This window comes from Mastigoproctus giganteus, chromosome 4 (assembly GCF_048544385.1).
Source record: "Mastigoproctus giganteus isolate SK-2022 chromosome 4, ASM4854438v1, whole genome shotgun sequence".
NCBI lineage: Eukaryota > Metazoa > Arthropoda > Arachnida > Uropygi > Thelyphonidae > Mastigoproctus > Mastigoproctus giganteus.
The window spans coordinates 111,289,964-111,311,516 of NC_143578.1; the positions used below are offsets into that span (position 1 = coordinate 111,289,964).

General features: G+C 42.8%; 1 protein-coding gene across 1 annotated transcript in view; it reads right to left on the reverse strand.

The window, feature by feature from the left end:
* LOC150086992 (uncharacterized) overlaps positions 1-21,553 on the reverse strand; it is a 99,941-nt gene that overhangs the window by 44,818 nt on the left and 33,570 nt on the right. Inside the window, exon 3 of the mRNA XM_090371732.1 lies at positions 12,960-13,082. Within this exon, the coding sequence (XP_090227858.1) occupies positions 12,960-13,082 (123 nt within the window). The remainder of the gene's footprint in view (positions 1-12,959; positions 13,083-21,553) is intronic.

Consider the following 21,553-nt stretch of genomic DNA (forward strand, 5'->3'; position numbering starts at 1 on the left):
TGTAGAGCTGCTGGAACGAGTACAGAGAAGGGCAACAAGATTAGTGAATGGAACAAAGGGGTGCTCTTACGAAGAAAGGCTTAAGTTTTGCAAATTACAGTGTCTGGAGACTAGGCACAAGCGAGATGATCTGATAGAGGTGTATAAAGCCTTGAATGGTTTGAGCATGCTCAATGCTGATGGCATTCTTCATCTAGGTCAGAATAAACACCTGAGAGGCCATAAATTCAAATTGAGGAAAGACAGATGTAGGATAGACGTGCGGAAATTTGCCTTTAGCCAGCGGGTGGTTGGTTGGTGGAACAGACTTCCATCCCTTGTCGTGGAGGTTGATAGCCTAAATAGGTTTAAGGCTCAGCTGGACAGGTATTTTGAACGAACAGAGGGGTGAAGTGGAAGTGGGGTTTTTTTTTTTTTTTTTTGGCTGATGCTGCATAAGCCTGCTTTCTTGCGGAAATTTGCCTTTAGCCAGCGGGTGGTTGGTTGGTGGAACAGACTTCCATCCCTTGTCGTGGAGGTTGATAGCCTAAATAGGTTTAAGGCTCAGCTGGACAGGTATTTTGAACGAACAGAGGGGTGAAGTGGAAGTGGGGTTTTTTTTTTTTTTTTTTTTGGCTGATGCTGCATAAGCCTGCTTTCTTGCAAATGCCTCTACTAATGCTGATTTGTATTTTTTTTTTTTTTTTTTGGTAGTTGTTGGCGCATAGGCTTCTGTGGCCATAATGCACCTCCCAAGGTTTTTGCAGTACTTTGATCCAAACCCGAGGTGGGAATCGAACCCGCGACCTTTGGGTTGCCAGGCAGGCACTTTACCCACCCAGCTAGCCCGGTCGGCTCTAATTTGTATGGATTCCACAGTAGTTACAAGGATGTCTCCCATGCTGTATAGAAAAGGCCTAGATTTGAATGCCATTGATACTGGAGGAATTTTTTTGGGCTTTTTTCAGAACTTAGCTGAGTTAGCCTTTTTTCTTATGAAGGTTTCTTTTACCCTGCACAAACTTACTGTAATTGTTTAATTTATCCAGCATAGTGGGTGGGCCATTCATATTTTTGAGGCAGTGTGTGAGCTCAATCTAGTACAGGTGTCTACATATGTTACCCCAGAATCACAGTTAACCCTTAATTTTACATGCCTGATTATACTCTTGTGTCCCATTTCATAATGGTATATGTTTTGCAGCTTTCTTAAGAAGAGGTTGAAGTACAATTACCCATGTACAGGGTGGCTAATATTGTCTTTCCTCTTGCACAGTGCCACATTATTCCCTATTGGCAGATTTTGCAACTAATTTTTTTTTCATGGAATCTTTCTCTCCCTGTCTTGATTAGTTTATGCTACCAAAATTAGTACATAAACTATTCAAGACATGGCGAGAAAGATCCCGTGAAAAAAAAATTTGTTCCAAAATCTGCCAATAGAGAATAATATGGTGCTGTGCAAGAGGAAAGACAATATTAGCCACATGGTGCAAGGAAGCCTGAGGCTTATGCTGCACCAGCCAAAAAAAAAATTTGAGTATCCCGAGAGAGAATCACCAAAAAGAGAAGAATGATTATATCCAGCTCAAGACCCTGGGTTTATGACAAATTACCAACAAATAAATAACTAAGACAAACCTTAATGAAATTACAAATTTTTATTTGTGCTCTGCAAAAAAACAGAAACTAAATTGCACTAAAATTTTAAATCCAAACTAAAAAATAAGACACTTGAGAGAGCAGAAAAATTGCATAAATCTGAGTTAATTTTAATTTTCCCAGCATCAGAGAGCTATAAAGGCACAATGCACAAACATCGCAAGTATTCTGTAAGTTTACTGTTAACATTGCGTCTCTCTCTCTGCCTGATCGTGCTTTAATTGCGAAGTTCTTCTACGTTAATGGATGCAATGCAGCAGCCACTCTGCATGAATTTTTTTATTATGTAAACCCCAAACATGAGAGGTATTAGAACCTATAGTACTTAGTACCGTGCTTGGGTTAGAGGTTGAGAAGACGAAAGAAGATATTTGTTGACATTGGACTTGAACTTCTGTAGATTGTAATTTTCAGGAAATACGTATGAAGGAAGGTTGTTCCAGAAAACGGCAGTTGAATGAATAAACGAGGAAGATGAAAAGTTGGTTCTTCGAGTTTGAAGTTGGACAGTAAATGGATGTTGGCTGGTGGCGGCACATGTTCGGACTGTTTTGAAAGAGTGGAAATTATAGAAGCCAATTCAGAACAATGCCCATGGAAGTATCTGTAGAAGAGGCATGCAGCAGAAACAGTACGTCTATCAGACAGCGAGAGGAGAGACTGTTAGAGATTAATCATTAATTAACCTAACTGCCCTCTTCTGAATGGAATCAAGAAGCCTGAGAGAGGTTTTGGGGGCACCAACCCAGATGTGGGAACAATATTCCATGGCAGGGCTGATTTGCGATTTATACAGAGCAGTTGTTTGGAAGAAAAGTAACACCGAGAGCGAAAACTAAACAAGTTTTTTAGATGCAGAAGAAGCAATATTTGTAATGTGCTTGTTCCAAGAGAGATTAGAAGTCAGGGTACTCCCCAAAAGAGATATATTATTTTGCCTAGAAATTGGAGTGTCACTAAAGATAAGCATAGGAGCAGAAGAATCTTTTTTGCAAGATAAAAGACAAGACTGAGTTTTAGAAGGGTTGAAATCAACTAAGTTGTCTTTGCCCCACTGGAGAATTACCTGAAGATCAATATTTAAGGAATTGGTACAGATTTTCGAGAAGTTGAAGTTGATTGAGCAGAGCAAAGTTTCTCAAAATGGAAAGTGGAATGCAATGTGCTATCATCTACAAAACTATGGATAGGATTTCCAGTCAATGGAAGGTTTGATTTGATTTGATTTGATTTGGTGTTTATTGGCGCAAAAACAACTAAGGCTATACTGCGCCAGGAAATGATTAAAATAACACTAAAAATGAATTCTGGTAACCTTTAAAAAGGTTACCTCGTCAAATTATTTATATATATATATATAAAAATGTATAAAAGCAGTATAAGTTTAAAAATAAATGATCCAATTTATATGTGTGTATATATTAATAGCTTGTAAAAACTTAAAAACTGCTGACACGTGGTCGTTGTCTGATAAAATCTGACTGAGTGTATAAGGCTCAGTCGGATGAGTAAAAGCGGTAAAATATATATTGCGAACATGGGTAAAATTAACGCAATCTATTAAAATATGCTTTATTGATAAAATGGTGTCGCAAGACTCGCACATAGGAGGGTCATCAGCCCTCAGCAGAAAAGAATGTGTCAGATGACTGTGTCCTATGCTGAGTCGAGCAAGAACAACTTCCTCGCTCCGATTCCTGCGCAGACTAGACTGCCATGTTTCTATTACAAGCTTTATTTGGTATAATTTATTTGTTCTCTGTCTGTGCCATAGTTCTTGCCATTGGGAATATATCTTGTTGCGTATTATTTGCCTGTAGTCTGTATAGGGGACTGACAGGCAGCGATTATGAGTGGGTGTTGCTGATTTGGCTGACGCTGCAGCCAAATCATTTCCCTTTATCCCAATGTGGCTAGGAATCCAGCAGAAGCGGATATCAAACTTGCATTCATGAAGAGAATGTCTCTTCTGCTGAACCCGACAAAGAACTGGATGAGAATTATGTCTCGTAGATAATAAAGCCTGTAATACACTCAAAGAATCGGAATATATTATTCACCTTTGGAATTGACAAGTTCGAATGTGATCCAAGGCTAGCTCTATAGCATACAGCTCTGCAGTGTATATGCTGGATTTGGGAGGAATCTGCTGAGATATTATAGTGTCCGGAAAGAGAGCAGCAGATCCTACGCACGATTCAGACTTCGAGCCGTCTGTGTAAACGGGCAGGAAGTCTGAGTGCTCAGCTTGGTGTGCAGAGTAGAGCTGCTAGTAGACAGATGATGAGGTCTCAGACTTTACCCATTTCTTAAGGGAAAAGTCGCACGGTGGGGGATGAGCATGCCAGGGTGGAAGAGTTTCTTTTGGTGTTTGTGCCACCTTGTCTACCATGATGTTAAACTCTCTGATTAGCTCTTGGACACAAATACCAAAAGGTCGGTTGGCAGTCTGATGGGTATTGTACAAGTTTTCCCAACGTGTCTCAAAAACGGATGCCCACGTAGGATGGTCTGGCAGGGATTTCAACTTTAAAGCATAGTTTAAAGACAACTGCTTACGTCGAAGGGATAACGATGGTTCATTTGCTTCAACGTATAAGCTCTGGACAGGAGATGTTCGAAAAGCTCCAGTAGCGATACGGATAGCCTGATGGTGGACAGGGTCCAGCCATCGGAGGACACTATCTCTAGCTGAGGAGTATACCTGGGACCCGTAGTCTAATTTGGGTCGTACAAGTGCACGGTAAATCCGTAGTAGGGTGCACCGATCTGCTCCCCAACGTGTTGAGGAGAGAGAGCGGAGAATATCGAGTCCCCTCGTGCATTTTGTACGAAGTTGACGAATATGTTCGAGAAAGGTCAACTTTTTATCAAACACAAGTCCCAAGAATTTTGTGTCTGACACTACTGGAATAACATTTTGTCCAAGCCTTAATTCAGGTTCAGGATGAAGATTACGCTTGCGACAAAAGTGTACGCATACGGTCTTCTCCGGCGAGAACCTGAAGCCATTAGCAAGTGCCCAGGAATTAAGGCGATCAATGGCTTTCTGCAGTTGTCTTTCAATAACCCTCATGTTGCAAGACTGACAAAATATGCTAAAGTCATCAACATAGAGGGCACTGTTTACAGTTGGAGGAAGTTGTTCTGTGATGGAATTGACTTTGATGGCAAAAAGCGTGACACTTAATACTGATCCTTGTGGTACTCCCTCCTCTTGGCTGAAGGGACGAGAGAGTGAGTATCCCACACGTACTTGGAAAGTTCGATTGGCTAAAAAGTTTTTAATAAAAATGGGGAGTTGCCCCCTAAGGCCAAGGCTATGCAGATCTTTTAAGATGCCAAATCTCCAAGTTGTGTCATACGCTTTCTCCATGTCAAAGAACACCGACACCAAGTGTTCGCGTTTTAGGAAAGCATCCCGGATGGATGCTTCCAATCTAATAAGATGGTTCAAAGTGGACCGGTTCCTTCGGAAGCCGCACTGGATGTTGGAGAGAAGGTCATTTGATTCTAGATACCATATTAAACGAGAATTAACCATTCTCTCCAGGATTTTGCACAGACAGCTAGTCAGAGCAATAGGACGATAGTTGGTGGTGACTTTTGGATCCTTTCCTGGCTTAGGGAAGGCAAGAACGATTGCCTTTCGCCAGGAGTCCGGAAACTGGCCTTCAGTAAAGATTCTGTTATACAGAAGGAGCCGACAATCCACAGATTTTGGTGAAAGATTTTTAATCATTTCATAATGGATGCCATCTGGTCCAACGGCACTTGCTTTGGAAAGAGCGAGGGCTCTTTCCAGTTCTTGAATAGTGAAATCCCCGTTGTAGGGATAAATACTCTTAGATTTAAAGTTAAGTGCCTGTTTTTCGATTTTATATTTCAGGACCAGGAACTCTGGGGAGTACGAGGATGTTGCGGAGATGTTAGAGAAGGTTTCCCCAAGAGCATTGGCTATTGCAGTTGGATCTGCAATAGCGCATCCATTATAATCTAGGATTGAAGAAGGGTGGGATGTATATTTTCCCTTCATTTTCCGGATTTTATCCCAGACTACCTTAGAGTTGGTAGACTGGTTAATAGATGATGTAAAACGGATCCACGATTCCTTTTGACTCTGACGGCGGATATATCGTGCATTGGCTCGTGCACGTTTAAAGGCTATAAGGTTGGTCGTGCACGTTTAAAGGCTATAAGGTTGGTAGGATATCGGCGAAATATCCCCCACGCTTTGTTTTGAGACTTTTTGGCTGCTGTGCATTGTGAATTCCACCAAGGTTTGGGAAATGGTGGAAACCGGGCAGATGTTTTTGGAACAGTATTCGCAGCTGCTTGGACAATATTTTCTGTGATGTACTTAACTGCATCATTGATAGGCTCCTGACTGACTGCGCTAAGATCAAAATTTGCCTGATGTTGGAAGGCAGTCCAGTCAGCCTGATCAATCTTCCACGTGGTAACCTGAAGGGAAGACATGGTCTCCCACTGTGTAACCAGGTTATCACATGGAAATGATCACTTCCGTATGGATTCTCCTCCACTTCCCAGGTGAGTGAAGGGAATAGAGAAGGGGAGCAGATAGAGAGATCAATGGCAGAAAAAGTACGGGTAGGCATGTGGAAGAAGGTGTTCTATGACTCGTCCCCTTCCGTTGATGTTAGCACTACCCCACAGGGTGTTATGTCCGTTAAAATCCCCGAGAAGTAAGAAAGGGGGAGGCAACTGCGTTAGAAGATCATCAAGGTCTGCCTGGGAGATGTCAGTCCCAGGTGGCAAATAAATGGAGCACACAGTTAATAAAAATCCCACTGAAAGGCGAATTGCAACAGCCTCCATGCTGGTTGTAATTAGCAAGGGCTGCACTGGGGTCTGGTTACCCACAAGGATAGCCACTCCCCCATGTACAGAGCCATCCGCAATTCTATCCTTTCGAAAAACTGTGATGTTGTGCATGGTGGGATCATCATTTGCCTTTAGATATGTCTCCTGCAAGCAAAAGCAAACTGGCTCGTGCTTTTGCAGGAGGGCCTTGATGTCATCAATATTTCGCTGGAATCCACGACAATTCCATTGTAGGAATTTAGCCATTATTTTGGCTTGGTGGGTCCATCAGGCGGCTTCCGAGGTGCTGAGGGCTTACTTTTATCAGTCTTGGCTTTATCTTTTTTGGGGAAGAATGGACGCTGTCCCGTGTCCATTTCCTCCTCCGCAAAGAGTTCCAAGACTGAATCTTCGGGTACCTCCTTCTGCTCCACATCCATCTTTTCTTGGGTAATAGGGGGGGGGGACTTCCCCTTTCTTATTCTTTTCTTTCATAATTATCTTTGTTACTTGTGCAGAATTAGGAGGTACCGATATAGGAGTGGCAGCTGATTGGTCCTTTTGTGCAGGTTTTTGAGAAGTTAAGAGATACCGTGCGATGGTAGTGAAAGACTCCTTTGGAGGAATGGTCATGTCCGTCTGAGTTCCGACGGAACATCTCCCTGCTACCTTCTGGGCGTAGGTAGGTTTCTTGATATTCAGGGGTTCGACCGATTTCCTTGCCTCCTGGTATGATATATTTAGCTCTGCCTTCAGCCGTTGAATTTCTTTTTCTTCTTTCCACCTCTGGCATGCTCGTGAATAGGCCGGGTGTTCGCCTTCACAGTTAATACAGGTGGGTTTTGCGGCTGAACATGCTGTTTCATGGTCCTATGCACCGCATCGAGCGCATGCAAGGACTCCACGGCAGGCCATTTGAGAATGTCCATACGTCTGGCATTTAAAACACCGTAAAGGGTTCGGAACGTATGGACGCACCGAACAGTTGATGTATCCAGCTTTAATCTCGTCAGGAGGTTTAGGAGAGTTAAAAGTCAGGATAACGCTCCTGGTTTTAACAATTTTTCCATCCCTTCGCGCAGTAATTCTCTTGACGGCAATAACTCCCTGAGGTTTTAATTCGGAGCAGATTTCCTCCTCGGTTACGTCGAGAAGCTCCCACTCCGAAATAACACCTCTCGATGAATTGAGTGTTCTGTGTGGTGTCACTGTTATAGGTATTCCTCCGATTGATGTTGTTCGGAGTAGATGTTCGGATTGCCTGTCATTTTTAGTTTCAATTAAGAGGTCTCCAGAACGGAGCCTCTTAACTGATTTGGGAGAACCTGCTAAACCATCTAACCGTTTTTGAATAAAAAAGGGCGACATTTTACCAATCGGTTTTTCACCGGTTGAGTGCATAATTAGAAACCTTGGAACAGGCCCTGATAGTACTTCTGTTCGCTGCCTCTTTGTACTAATAGTACTATCTGGGTCTTCGTCTATGTTTGCAGATAGGGACCGGGTTGGGGCCCCTGAAGAAATGAGTTTATCAGGATTCATAGAGTTTTTTTAATTGTTCAGTGGCCGGGCTCCCCACCCACCACGGAGCCCAAAGGGATGCCCACTACCCGGCATGCAATAAATGCGCTCGGGAGTGGGACGCCAGGGCTACCCAGACACTATACCCGCACCGCCGCCAGCCTGAATCCTGTCCCTCGGACCATGAGGGTAGGGGCGTGGCATTGACATGGTTGACCCTCACAGGCGAGCCTACTAGCCGATTGATCCTAGCCGGGTCTTCCAGGACCACCCGTCTTGTCGAAGCAGGGGCCAAAGTGGTGTATTGAAGCTGGGCCCCTCAACCACCAGGATCCCCCTTTCCGAATTTCCACGGGTCGCAGCGCACGGCAAACATGACGGATTCCATTGATGTAAGCCTGGAACCTGGGCTGTCGGCGTTGGATCCCAGTGATGCTAGTCTGGAAGTCCAGCAGCATCACTGGGAGGTCCCCTCACCACGTACAGGTGCCAACGTTGAGGGGTCAATGGAAGGTCATTAATATACAAGAGGAAAAGAGTTCGGAAAAGAACTGAACCTTGGGGAACACCGGCATTAGTGAAGAAGTTAGAAGACAGAGAGCCATCTACCATCACCCTCAGTGAGCGATCACACAGAAAACTGGATAACCATTTACTAAAAACAGTTGGCAAACCATAAGATGGAAGCTTGTTTAGAAGACCTTTATGCCAAACACGATCGAAAGCCTTTGAGATGTCAAGAGCAACTACTTGTGTTTCACCGAACCTTTCCATTGAATTAGTCCATAAATGGGTAACATAATCAAGAATATCACCAGTGAATCGACACTGACGGAATCCATACTGACGATCGTTGATCAGACAGAAGGTTTCTAGGTAGTTTAAGAGTTGGCGGTTAATTGATTTCTCCATTACTTTAGAAAGAGTAGAAGTAATTTCAATGGGACGATAATTGGATGGGAGCGATTTGTCACCCTTTTTAGGAACTGGCTGGATATGAGCAAATTTCCAAGCAGAAGGAAAAACATCTTTGGAATAAGAAAGTGAAAAAAGGCGACAAAGAATAGGAGTAAGTTCAGGAGCACATGTTTTGAGAACAAGTGGAGAAATACCATCAGGACCTGGAGCTTTTTTAGCATCAAGATTCGTCAAAATCCTTCTGATATCCTTTTGACGGAAGACCACAGGAGGCATTGAATGGTGGGAGGTGTTTTACCATGATCATTAATAAATGAGTTGGAATAAAAATGGGATGCTAGCAGGTCAGCTTTATCCTTGGCTGAAGCGACAACAGAACCATCTGGTTTGGACAGAGGTGGGAGCAGAGATGGGCAAAGGTTGCGGCCAATAGCTTTGGCAAGAGACCAGAATGCTCGGCTACCATTAGGGCAAGAAGCAAGTTTTCTACTCTTAGCCTGTTAAAACTCTAGTTTGGACTGATTAATAACTGCTTTACAATGTTGCAAGCTTTGGTGAAGGCAGAAAATGAAACTGAAGAATCAGAAACAAGCCAATTACAATATGCAACATTCTTCTCTTGAACAGCCTTAGTGGATTTATTGGAAAACCAAGGTTCAGATAAAGAACAAGATTTTAAAGGGGACTATGCGATAAAGGATTCCATTCCTGCAAGAATAATTTCATTGACACGATCTGAGCAAACGTTGACATCAGAAGTTTTGAAACAGTAATCCGACAAAGGAAAAGAAGTCTCGCAGGTCATCTCATTTTGCATTCTTGTAATGCCAAACAACACGAGGTTGGGAATAGCCATGAGATAAAGGTTCCATTTGAGAACAGAATCACCAAGTTGTGATCTGAAGTGCCTAAAGGACCTCTCACTTCGACCGTGTACTTAGAACGGTTGTTTGTGAGAAAAAGATTAAGCGTATTGGCTGTATGATTAAGATTGTCCGGTATTCTTGTAGGTAAATGAACAATCTGTGCAAGGTCATTAGTAATTGCAAATGCCTCAGCATCTCGACCAGCTGGGTCGGTGTGACTAGAAAACCGAAGTCAGCCGGAGTTGTTTGTTTGTTATTTGGTTTTTAGGGGCATTAGCAACTAAGGCCATATTGCTCCGGGATATGCAGTGGTCATTGCCTGACCTTTCCACATACTCCGTATTTGGTGGTGATGGGCTCGAACCCCGGTCTAATCAAGAAGCATGTGCTATGCACTGCTGCTCCTTCCCACCTGGCTACGGAGGCGCCAGCCGGAGTTGTGAACATTAAAATCACCAAGGAAAATTACCTCACTGTTAGGAAAGTTGGACTGGAGAAAGTCAAGTTGCAAAGAGAGGAAGTCAAAGAGGTCCAAGTGATTAGTGGAGTTGGGAGAACGGTGGAGACAATAGATGAATTTGACACAATGAGGTAGAGAGATTTTAAGCCAGAGAAGATCAAAGAGAGGAGATTCCAAATTGCCAAGTCTCTGACAGGGAATATCAGAACGGACATATGCACAAGCACCACCTTTGAGGTGAAAGGAATCATACAGCAAATAGTTTGGGCAATAGAGATGAGCAGTAGTTGAATCAACCGATAACTGAGATTTTGTCAGAAAACGTATATGGGGTTTGATAGACTGCAAGTGGAAATTAACATCGTTGAGATTAGAATTGAGAATACGTATATTTGTGAAATGAATTAGGAAGTGCTTGGGAGGTTTAGATCTTTTCGCAGATAAGCTTGCTCTATTAGTTTGACAATTCATGGTGTATTCAATACTAAGAAAAAGTGGGTAGGACATGCTGTATGGAGTAATGAAATTTATGGATATGGCGTACACGTGGTAAGAATATACCCAGATCCTTGACATAACGTGGCCTCGGCAATGCTCCCCACATACACACTACTCGGACTCCCTCCAGTCACTATCTGGCAGAGTAGAGGTAGTAAGATTATACACTAGCTGATCCGGAAGCCTCCTAGAGAGTTACCAATAGGTTGGTCCAGTGTACTAACTAGCTGCCGACCTGGGAACACCGTTTTAGAGCTGTACCCTCGAAATGTAAGGAATATTGGATCTCAACACGATGTTCATCATAACCTCAAAAGTCATCAATCATACTGCATGATGGAAGAGATAGGGAAGGGTTGACCGGAACTTAGCTCTAGAGACTAAACATGGGTTCCACCACTTCAAGCCTCAAATAAGTAAAGTGGCGGTATTGCACTGGTTGATGGGTCATCTCCCACCTAGTACAGCCTGGTAACATAGAGGGGCGGCGTTCCTCTATGTGGTGTGGGCGCCACACCTCTACCCCTACTCACATTGCTTCACACCTGTGTGGTCACCCACCATGTACTTGTGCATGGAAGTTATACCCAGGATTACTAACAGTCCTACCATCATGAAGGTGCAAGCAGAGGATTTGGCCGAAATTGGGTCTACTTGACTTGAGTGTCACCCGAATATCAGTTCCATCAGCGTTTTAGACTCCTAGGTAGCAAGTACAGCTTGTCTGGCATATCTGAGAGAATGTCTGTGACAACCTCAAGGCCCAATTTACGTCATGGTTCTTTATCAGCTGCGGTAGTTAGAAGGATGATTAACAAATTTGAGGAAACTGGGTCCTTTGTTGTTAAGCCTGGAAGAGGAAGGAAGCCTGTTTCACCTCAGGAAGCTGAGAAAGTTGCAACGGCTATTGTCGACCGATCCATGAATACAGTTGCTGGAAATAGTAGCAACTCACAGGGAGTAGCGAGGCAATTGGATGCCCCATATTCCCCTGTGTGGAAAATTCTTTGGAAATTAATCTACTATTACACAAGATCGGTTGCCAGCAGCAGCAGTTGCAAAGAGATGATCCTGAAAAACGAAATGCATTTGCTCCAACATTTTTGGCCAGAATGGAAGTGAACAATGCTTGGCCATGGAACATTCTTTGAGGAGATGAGACTGTCAACACTCAAACTTCTAAATATGGGCTTCAGAAGCACCGCATGCTATTCAACAAATCGCATTGCACTCACTGAAAATCAGTGAGTGCAATGCGATTTGTGGAAGAGCATGCGGTGTGGTGTGACTTCAAATTTCATCCTAGAGCCATACTTTTTCGAGGAATTGCAGCCACCTGTTCCATAACAGCACAAATATCACATGCTGTGCAGTTTCATTATTCTTCAACTGCAGCAAAGAGGATGCCTTTATGAGACAATTTTTATGCAAGATTGGGCTCCTCTTCATATCGCACGACCAGTACAGTAGTTTCTCCAGCATCATTTTACTGCAGAAAGAGTCATTAGTCATTTGATTCCCATTGCATGGCCACCTCGTTCGCCTGACCTTACACCGTGCGATTTTTGGCTGTGGGGTTACCTCAAGGCCAATGTCTATCGAGGAAGTGTTCCTAACCTGGCTGTCTTAAAGGACAAGGTAAAGCAGCATGTGCGGAACATTACTCCAGAGATGTTGCATTCTGCAGTCGAGCAGACCATGCATCGAATGCAATTTCTGGTCCAGAACAATTGTAATCACATCGAAAAACCAACTCCACCATCAGCGAATGCAATTTCTGGTCCAGAACAATTGTAATCACATCGAAAACCAACTCCACCATCAGCGACCATCGGGAGTAAACTGTGAAACCATTTCCTCTGGCAGTTTAGTTCAGTTTCTGCTTTTTTTTTTTTTTTTTTGCAAAGCACAAAAAAAAAAAAAAAAGATAAACATCACTTTGTCATGTCTATCGTCTTGTACAGCGCCATATTATCCTCTATCGGCAGATTTTTAAACTATTTTTTTTTTCATGGGATCCTTCTCCCCATGCCTTGAATAGTTTACTCACTCATTTTGGTGGCATTCCGCTTATTAAAGTATCCCTATTTAGGGCTACAGAGAGCTCTGAATAGGGATACTTTAATTATGGCCACCCTGTACTTCAGCCTCTTCCCAGTGAATACAAGAAAGTCATTATCACTTATTTCAACTCAACTTAATAGCTAGTCACCTAGTATAGAACAACTTACCTAAAGGCTGACAGTCAATTTCTCCTTCTCCAATACATTGGATTTCTACATTACAGACTAGTGCTGACTTGTTAATCTGGCAGCTCTTCTGTACAAATTTATTCTCCGGACTGGAACTGCCATCTGAAAGACACTCATTAGATTAAACACAGTTTGTTTTGTGGAGACTAAAACTATAACTACACTATAGCCTTTTATGTTATACAGTTTAAATGGAATGAGCAGAACAGAATGATGTGCTTTGCCTAAAGGCACTTGGCACAATGCAGGGAGGCTTCGACTTCATCAAGCATCAGAAGCAAAATATCAAACACTATTCCAAACAAAAGCTATCAAAATATCAATTACATCAATAAAATATTTAAAATATGCATAACAACTTGAATTCTACAATAAATGTTACCCATGCGATTATCGGTGATTTAACATGTGGTCCCCACCAAACTTCTCAATAAACTAAAGAATAAAGTTCATTTAGATAAGGCAAATGATAAAATCTCGAGTCTGGTCATACCCCTGTATATCCAAAGTGTAGGCAAACCCCTTCCATTTCTAACAGCTCAATGCTATACAAATATGAAAGGGAAACGATATGTCACTCTAGGGTCACCCGGAATATTAATTCAACTACCCAGGTATATTGTGTTCATTAATTGTGTGTTCTCTGGTCGATTTAAATTAAATTAAATTTTATATTTATACTCCGGGACGACCAAACGGTCAGGGGAGTTCACAAGATGGCAGAATACAAGAAACAGCACCGTATTCAGCAGTCACGGGATTGAACCCCGGTTACTCAAGGCACGTGTACTTATGCTGTTGTTGTTTTGGGGGCTTTACGACGCAAGGACAGCAAAGGCCATAATGCGCCTAACTATGGTGATGTTAAATCTTGAATTGCGTCTGAATAGATGCTATACAAGTTTATATTGTGTTGTATATTTTATATGTTTGAGGAAATCAAAAATTTTGGTCACATGTGGTGTCTCCTAGTATATCAGAAATGCTGAGAGAGGTGTTCGTCGTGGGAAATGAGATAAACATAGCTTGTCGCTGAATGCTGTACTTGGGACAATCAATAAGTAGATGGTGGACAGTCAGCTGAGTGTTGCAGTTTGTACACAGTGGTGGGACAGTGGCTGCCAGCAAATAAAGATGTGTCAGGTGTGTGTGGCCTATCCTTAATCGGGCTAATACGACTTCTTCATGTCGGTTCTCACGGATACTAGATCTCCATGGTTTTAGATATTTTTTTATGCCAAGTAGCTTATTGTTGGCTTGATTCTGCCAGATATGTTGCCATAGTTCAAGGCATTGCTTATTTATAATGTACTTATAGTCAGATATAGGTGTAGTGAAGGATTGGTCTATAGGATCGGTAGCAGTTTTGGCAGCTAGGTCGGCCTGTTCGTTTCCAGAAATGCCAACGTGACCAGGGATCCAACATAAGAGAACCTGTTGTTTCTTCTGGTTTAACTTGGTCAGAGTATTCCAGATCTGTCTAAGTAAGGTGTTATCATTTTTTGTATTGTGTTGTATAGCTTGGATAGCACTAATGGAGTCGGTATAAATAACTCTGTGCAGTCTAGTTCTTGAGAGTGTGTAGTTTAAGGCTATGTGGATAGCACAGAGTTCTGCAGTATAGCTGTTACATTCAGTGGGGAGTTTTTTGGACAAAGTGATGTTAGGAAATACTGCTGCTGCACCAACATGCTTTTCAGTTTTAGATCCATCTGAGTAGATCGGTGTGTACGGGCCGTGCTGGGTTCTCAGTGTGGCATGTATTTGTAGCAAGTTCTGTTGGGACATGGTGTGTTTTCCCCAGGCTGTGAGTGAAAAGTCACACGGCGGTATATGATACATCCATGGCTGGACTGCATGAGAGGCAGTAGGCTGTATCTTACTCAGGTCAATTTTCCAGTCAACTTGTAGTGAGCGAAGACGTATCCCAGTTGGCGGGTTTATTGATGGGTAAGCTCTATAAAGGTTTTCCCATTTAGGATAGAATACACCATTCCAAGTGGGGTGGTTTGGATGCCCTTTGAGTTTTGCGGCATAATTTAATAAAAGCATTTGTCTCCATGGCTGTAAGGGTGTTTCATGCGCTTCGGTATATAGGCCCTGAACCGGTGATGTGCGGTACGCTCCCAGTGCAAGACGAAGAGCGCTGTGGTGTACGGGATCAAGCCAACGTAAAGCGCTTGGTCTAGCAGAGCTATATACGACAGAACCATAATCCAGACGTGACCGTATTAGTGCACGGTAGAGATGTAGCAGCGTGTAACGGTCAGCTCCCCACGTTTGCCCGATAGAACTCTTAAAATGTTAAGCTTTTTAAGACAGTTAGTCCGGAGCGTTTTTATATAATCAAGGAAAGTGAGTTTTTGGTCGAATATCACACCCAGAAAGCGGACACTAGGGACCACTGGTATGACCTGATTTTCTAGTCTAAGTTCCGGAAGTTGGTGTAGGTTACGCTTTCTACAGAAGTGTATCCCAACTGTTTTTTGGTGTGAGAGACGAAAACCATTGTTTTGAGATCATTTAGCTATTTTGTTCATAGCACATTGCAACTGCCTTTCTATCATTCGAATGTTAGGCGAATGGCAGGCGATACTGAAGTCATCAGCGTACAGGGTAGTGGATATCGTTTGTGGTAGGTCGTGTGTTATTGAATTCATTATTATACTAAAGAGAGTAGCACTTAGCACTGACCCTTGTGGTACTCCTTCTTCCTGGATGAATTTTGAAGATAAGTGGTTGTGAACTCTAACTTGAAATGAGCGGCAATGCAGGAAGTTTCTGATAAACTGTGGTAGGTGTCCGCGAAATCCCAGATCATATAGGGTTCGCATAATACCATATCTCCAAGAAGTGTCAAAGGCTTTTTCGATGTCAAAGAAGACCACTGCAAGCTGTTCTTTTCGGACGAAGGCATCCCGAATGTTTATTTCTGTCTTGATCAAAAGGTCAAGAGTGGATCTACCTTCCCGGAAACCACATTACAGAGGATTTAGGAGATCATTTGAGCTAGAAACCAGGTTAGTCGGGCGCTAACCATTTTTTCCATGACCTTGCTCATACAGCTAGTGAGTGCAATAGGTCGATAATGTTGCGGATTTGTAGGGTCTTTGTCTGGTTTTTGGAAAAGCCAGAATGTACGCATGATGCCATTTGTCGGGGAACGTGTTTTCTTTGAATATTCTGTTATAGAGGAGTAACAGAGTCTTGAGAGCCGGTTCGGTGAGTTTTGCTATCATGATGTAGTGGATTCCATCTGGCCCTGCTGCACTGAGTTTAGTAGACGATAGAGCATGATGCAACTCTGACATTGTGAAAGGGAGATTGTACGCAGAAATTGATGCTGATTCAAAATTTATACGTTTTTTTTTCAGCTTGTGCTTTGTGTGCCTGAAAATATTGCGAGTATGATGTTGCGGCTGATATATTCATGAAAGCTTTACCCAGGGTGTTTGCGATATCCTCAGGTTTTGTGATATCTTGGCCATTGACAGTGAGCATGGGACAGTTGACACGTGGGTGTTTTGCCCACATCCGCTGTATTTTTGCCCACATTGTTTGAGTTTTTGTCGTGCTTGTAATTGTGGATGCGAAGCGTCTCCATGCTTCCCTTCTGCTAGTCTGACTGACTCGTTTTGCCCTTATTCTTGCCTGTTTAAAGCGGATGAGGTTTTCTGTTGTTGGGAACTTCCTGAAGACGTTCCATGCTTTGTTCTTCTGTTTTTTAGCTGCATTACATTCATCATTCCACCACACTTTTGATTTGGCAGATATTTTTGTGGATTGTTTTGGAATTGCTTTGTCTGCTGCCTGCAGTATTTGATTAGATATGTATTCTACTGCCAGGTTTATGGATGTTTGTTGGATCTGGTTTTCTTCTAGTATTGCTAGCTGCTTGTACACATCCCATTCAGCTTTTGAAAAGTTCCATTTGGGGATCCGATAAGAAAGGTGGGGAATGCTTGTGTTAATGCGACATATCACAGGATAATGATCGCTGCCCAGCGAATTGCTGTGAATAGTCCATCCAAATAGAGGATATGTGGTTGCTGTGCACAGAGAGACATCAATACTGATGTAGATCCTGTCGGAAGATGTGTATAGGTGTGAGCCCCATTATTGAGGGTTATCAGATTCTGTTGATCGAGTAATTTTTCAATGATTTGTCCACGCTTGTCCAGATTGTGGTTTCCCCACAGCGGATGGTGACTGTTGAGGTCTCCTAAGATACAGTAGGGTTTGGGAAGTTGTATTACTAATTCTTCTAAATCGGCATAGCTTATATTTTGGTTAGGTGGCAAGTATAGTGAGACTATGGTTAAATCAAAGTTAATATTGACTCGTGCAGCAACTGCCTCAAGGTTTGTTTTTAGCAGGAGTGGCTTTGAGGGTATCTGGGCGTTGATGATCAGTGCTACTCCTCCATGGGCAGGATTGTTCGAATTTTGTGCAACACGATCTTGACGATGTATTATGTATTTCCGAAGGGAAACATTTATATTTGGTGTCAGATTGGTTTCCTGTAAGCAAAAGGCAATAGGGTCATATTGTGAAAGAAGATCTTGGATGTCGGACAAGTTACTGCGATAGCCTCTGCAGTTCCACTGTAAGAAAGTAAGCATTATTTGGGTTTAGTGGAACCCTCGACTTCTTTTCGAGGGACAGAAGATTTGCCTCGGTCAAGTTTACCTTTCCCCTTCTTTGGGAAATAAGGTTTCCCTGTATCCATATCCTCATTGGAGAACAGTTCTAGAACCTGTTCGTCGTGATTCAAATTGTCTTCTGAGTCCATGTATTCTGTTTGGTTTGAGTCAGGAGTAGTAGATACTGTGGTATTCTGTTGAATGGCATCAGGTTGTACTGAGATTGGCGTATTTATGGCGTTGCTTTGTTTGTTTTTCGTTTGGGGCGTTGGTACTGGGGACAACAATGACCTTGCCCATTCAGCTAGTGATTTACTTGGTGGTATAGTTACTTCCGTTTGGGTAGAAATTGATATGTGTTTTGTGGTTATTTGTGCATAAGTGGGCTTATTAGTATTTGGAACCGGTAGGGATTTTTTGGCCTCTTGGTAGGTTACGTTATGTTCGGTTTTGTACCGCTGTATCTTTTTTTCACCCTGCCAAAGGGAACACTCTTTGGAATATGCTGGGTGTGCCTCTTTACAGTTCAGACAGATTGGTCTTGTGGCTGTGCAGTCAGTACTAATGTGTTCAATGGATCCACACGTGGCACAGGCAGCTACTCCTCTGCAGACTGTCTGTGAGTGCCCAAATTTCTGGCATTTATAGCAGCGTAATGGGTTCGGGATGTACGGTTTAACTCGGCAGTTAGGGTAGCCTGCTTTTATCACTGTTGGTGACTTGGGATTGTCAAAAGTAAGTATTATGTTCCGTGTAGGAACTAGTATGCCATCTTTCTTTGTCATAATTCGTCTGACATTAATGATTCCTTGGTCGTGTAATTCTTGTTTTAGTTCTTCGTCTGACACGTTCATGAGGTCCCATTCGGTGATGACACCTCTTGACGTGTTCAGGGAAATGTGGGGTGAAACGGTGATAGAAGTTCCACCAAAAGTTTTCAGTTTTTGTAGTTGCTCAGCCTGTCGAGCAGTGGCAACTTCAACTAGTAGGTCACCTGATCTTAGACGACGAACTGTCTTTGGAGTTCCTATTGTGCTTTCTAGGCATTTCTGCACCAGAAATGGAGAGAGCTTTCCAACTGGTTGTTCTTCAGTTGAATGAATAATCAAGAAGGTTGGAGTTCGGATTCTGCCTACGTCAGTCTTTTGACGTTTTGCTGCGACAGAACTAGACTCCTCTTGTTGTTGCCTTGTCAAGGTTTCTTCTATGCACCCAGTGTTTTTCTGGGTTTTACGGACTTCTTGCTCCATTTCGCCCTGGAAGGGAGATCTTTTCCCCTCCAAGTTACCGGCCCCGCCACGTGGAGGCAGGAGCAGTGCCACCTTTGTGACCAAGCGGTAGTGGGTTAGTAGTAATGCAAAATAAAAGAAAAAAAGAAAGAAGGCTACTTTTCCTCCTGTTCAAGTAAAGTGATTTCTTTACTGAAGCTTATTTAATTGATTGTTAGTGTAACGCTGTAAATAAAGAAGACGATTTTATTTATTCAAGAGAGCGCAAATTCACTGGCAAAGACACTTGATCACAAAATCGCTTGGCACCTGGGGCCATGTACTTATGCACCCGCGCGCCTGACCACTAGGCTACGGCGACCTTTTCGTTTTCCCCTCCCCACCCCAGGAAACCAGAGTTTCCTGGGGTGGGGAGGGGAAACCATGTTATCTATGTCTGAGACCAGCTAACTCAGCTAGGAAGTGAAAAAAGCCTGCAAAAGTTCCTCGCATCATTGAGGATTCAAACCGGGGACTTTTCCACCTGGTGTGAGAAGGACGATGCCACTGTGCTAACCACGCAGAGTTCAAATATGAGAGGTATGCAGATCAAATTGATTATGAAAGCATCATACCCAACCACCAGCTAATGGCAGAACAGTGAGGCTCCTCCATAGCCAGGTGGGCAGGAGTAGCAGTGCGTAGCACACGCTTCTTGATTAGACTGGGGTTCGAGCCCGTGACCACCAAATACGGAGAATGTGGAAAGGTCAGCAAAAGACCACCGCATATCCCACGAGCAATATGGCCTTAGTTGCTAATGCTAAAAAAACCAAATAACAGCAGAACAGTGACCTCAGACTCACCAAGCGAATTAAAGTTTAGGATTCAGGAGCAGAGAGAATCATTGCTAAAATTATTTTTATTCTATCAACAGCGAGGCCAACAGTTACACGGCCATAGACATACAAGGTGTGGCAATAATGTTCAATGAGTTTGAAAATAAAGTGTTCTGTTGAAGTTCAAACTTTCTTCAACAGATGGTCGTACAGTGATTGGTAAGTAGAGTGACAGATTAGCAATTAGCAATGGCACATGATGCAAGAAAGCAAGCTTATATAGCATCAGCCAAAAAAAAAAACCTCATTTCACCTATCCACTCGCTCCAAATGTTTGTCTAGTTCTGCCTTAAATCTATTTAAGCTATCAACTTCTACGACAGATGGAAGTTTGTTCCAGCAATCAACCACCTGCTAGCTAAAGGCAATCTTCTGCACATCTATCCTACAACTGTCTTTCCTCAATTTAAATTTATGCCCTCTCAGGCGATTATTCTGAGCAAGAGGAAGAATCCTGTCAGCATTGAGCATGCTCAAACCATTCAAGGCTTTATACACCTCTATCAGATCACCTCGCTGGTGTCTAGTCTCCAGACACTGCAATTTGCAAAACCAAAGCCTTTCTTTGTAAGAGCAATCCTTTGTTCCATTCACTAATCTTTTTGCCCATCTCTGTACTCGTTCCAGTAGCTCTACATCCTTCTTAAAATTAGGCCTCCAGACCTGTATATAGTACTCAAGGTGTGGCCTGACTATTGCCTTATACAAGGGGATAATCACCTCCTTATCCCTGCTAGAAGACAAGGCACCATGAGCTACTCTTGCAGACTATCTGCACTGCTCAGAAAACTTCATATCTGCCTGCACAATTACCCCCAGGTAATTTTAATTTCGACCACTATCAGTGTAGTAGTAGTACACTGATACACAGTTGATACGTAACACTGGGGTTACTGCTTCCCATATGCAATACTTTACATTTGTCAATGTTAAACTTCAGTTGCCATCTCTCAGCCCATCCGCTCAACTTTTCTAGATCCTGTTGCAGCAGCGTATTCTCATTAGTGTTATTAACAATCCTGCCGACCTTTGTATCATCTGCAAACTTGGACATTAAGCCTGATACCATCGTTAATAAATACAGAAAACAACAATGGACCCAACACTGAACCTTGGGGGACTCCACTAATAACATTAGTCCACGAAGAGTAGCGTCCGTTGATTTCCACCCTCTGTCTTCTCCCACTCAACCATCCCTTTATTCATAGCAGCAATTTGCCTCCAATGCCACATTGCTCCAATTTGTGCAGCAGTATCAAAAGCCTTTCTAAGATCCAAATATGTGATATCAAAATTCTTTGCATCCAGTTCCTTTATGACCACACCATAATATTTCATCAAATTTGTCAGACAAGACTTCCCACTCAACAAACCCATGCTGTGTCTGAACTATACTAAAGTCTTGTCTAGATGATCCTGCAGTGCCTCCATTAATTTCTAGGAACAAGTTAAACTAACAGATCTGTAATTACTTGTGTCATCCTTTGATCCTCATTTGTGAATTTGGGTCCCATTTGCACATCTCCAGTCCATGCGTAGCTCTCCTGAGTCCAAGGAAGCTCTCATAATTATGGCTAATGGTTTGCTTACTTCATTTGCTGCCTCTTTGTATAACTGGATAGATCCCATCCACCCCATGTGCCTTTCTTATGTTTATCTCCAACAATTTCTCCTTCACTTTGCTCTCAATTATTACAAAATCATCTAGCTCACTACCAGAGTTTAATTCACCTCTGGCATTCCTCTCCCTGAATAACTCCTCATGTGTGAATGTAAATGCAAAATACTCATTTAGTTTGTTAGCTACCTGAACAGGATCATCA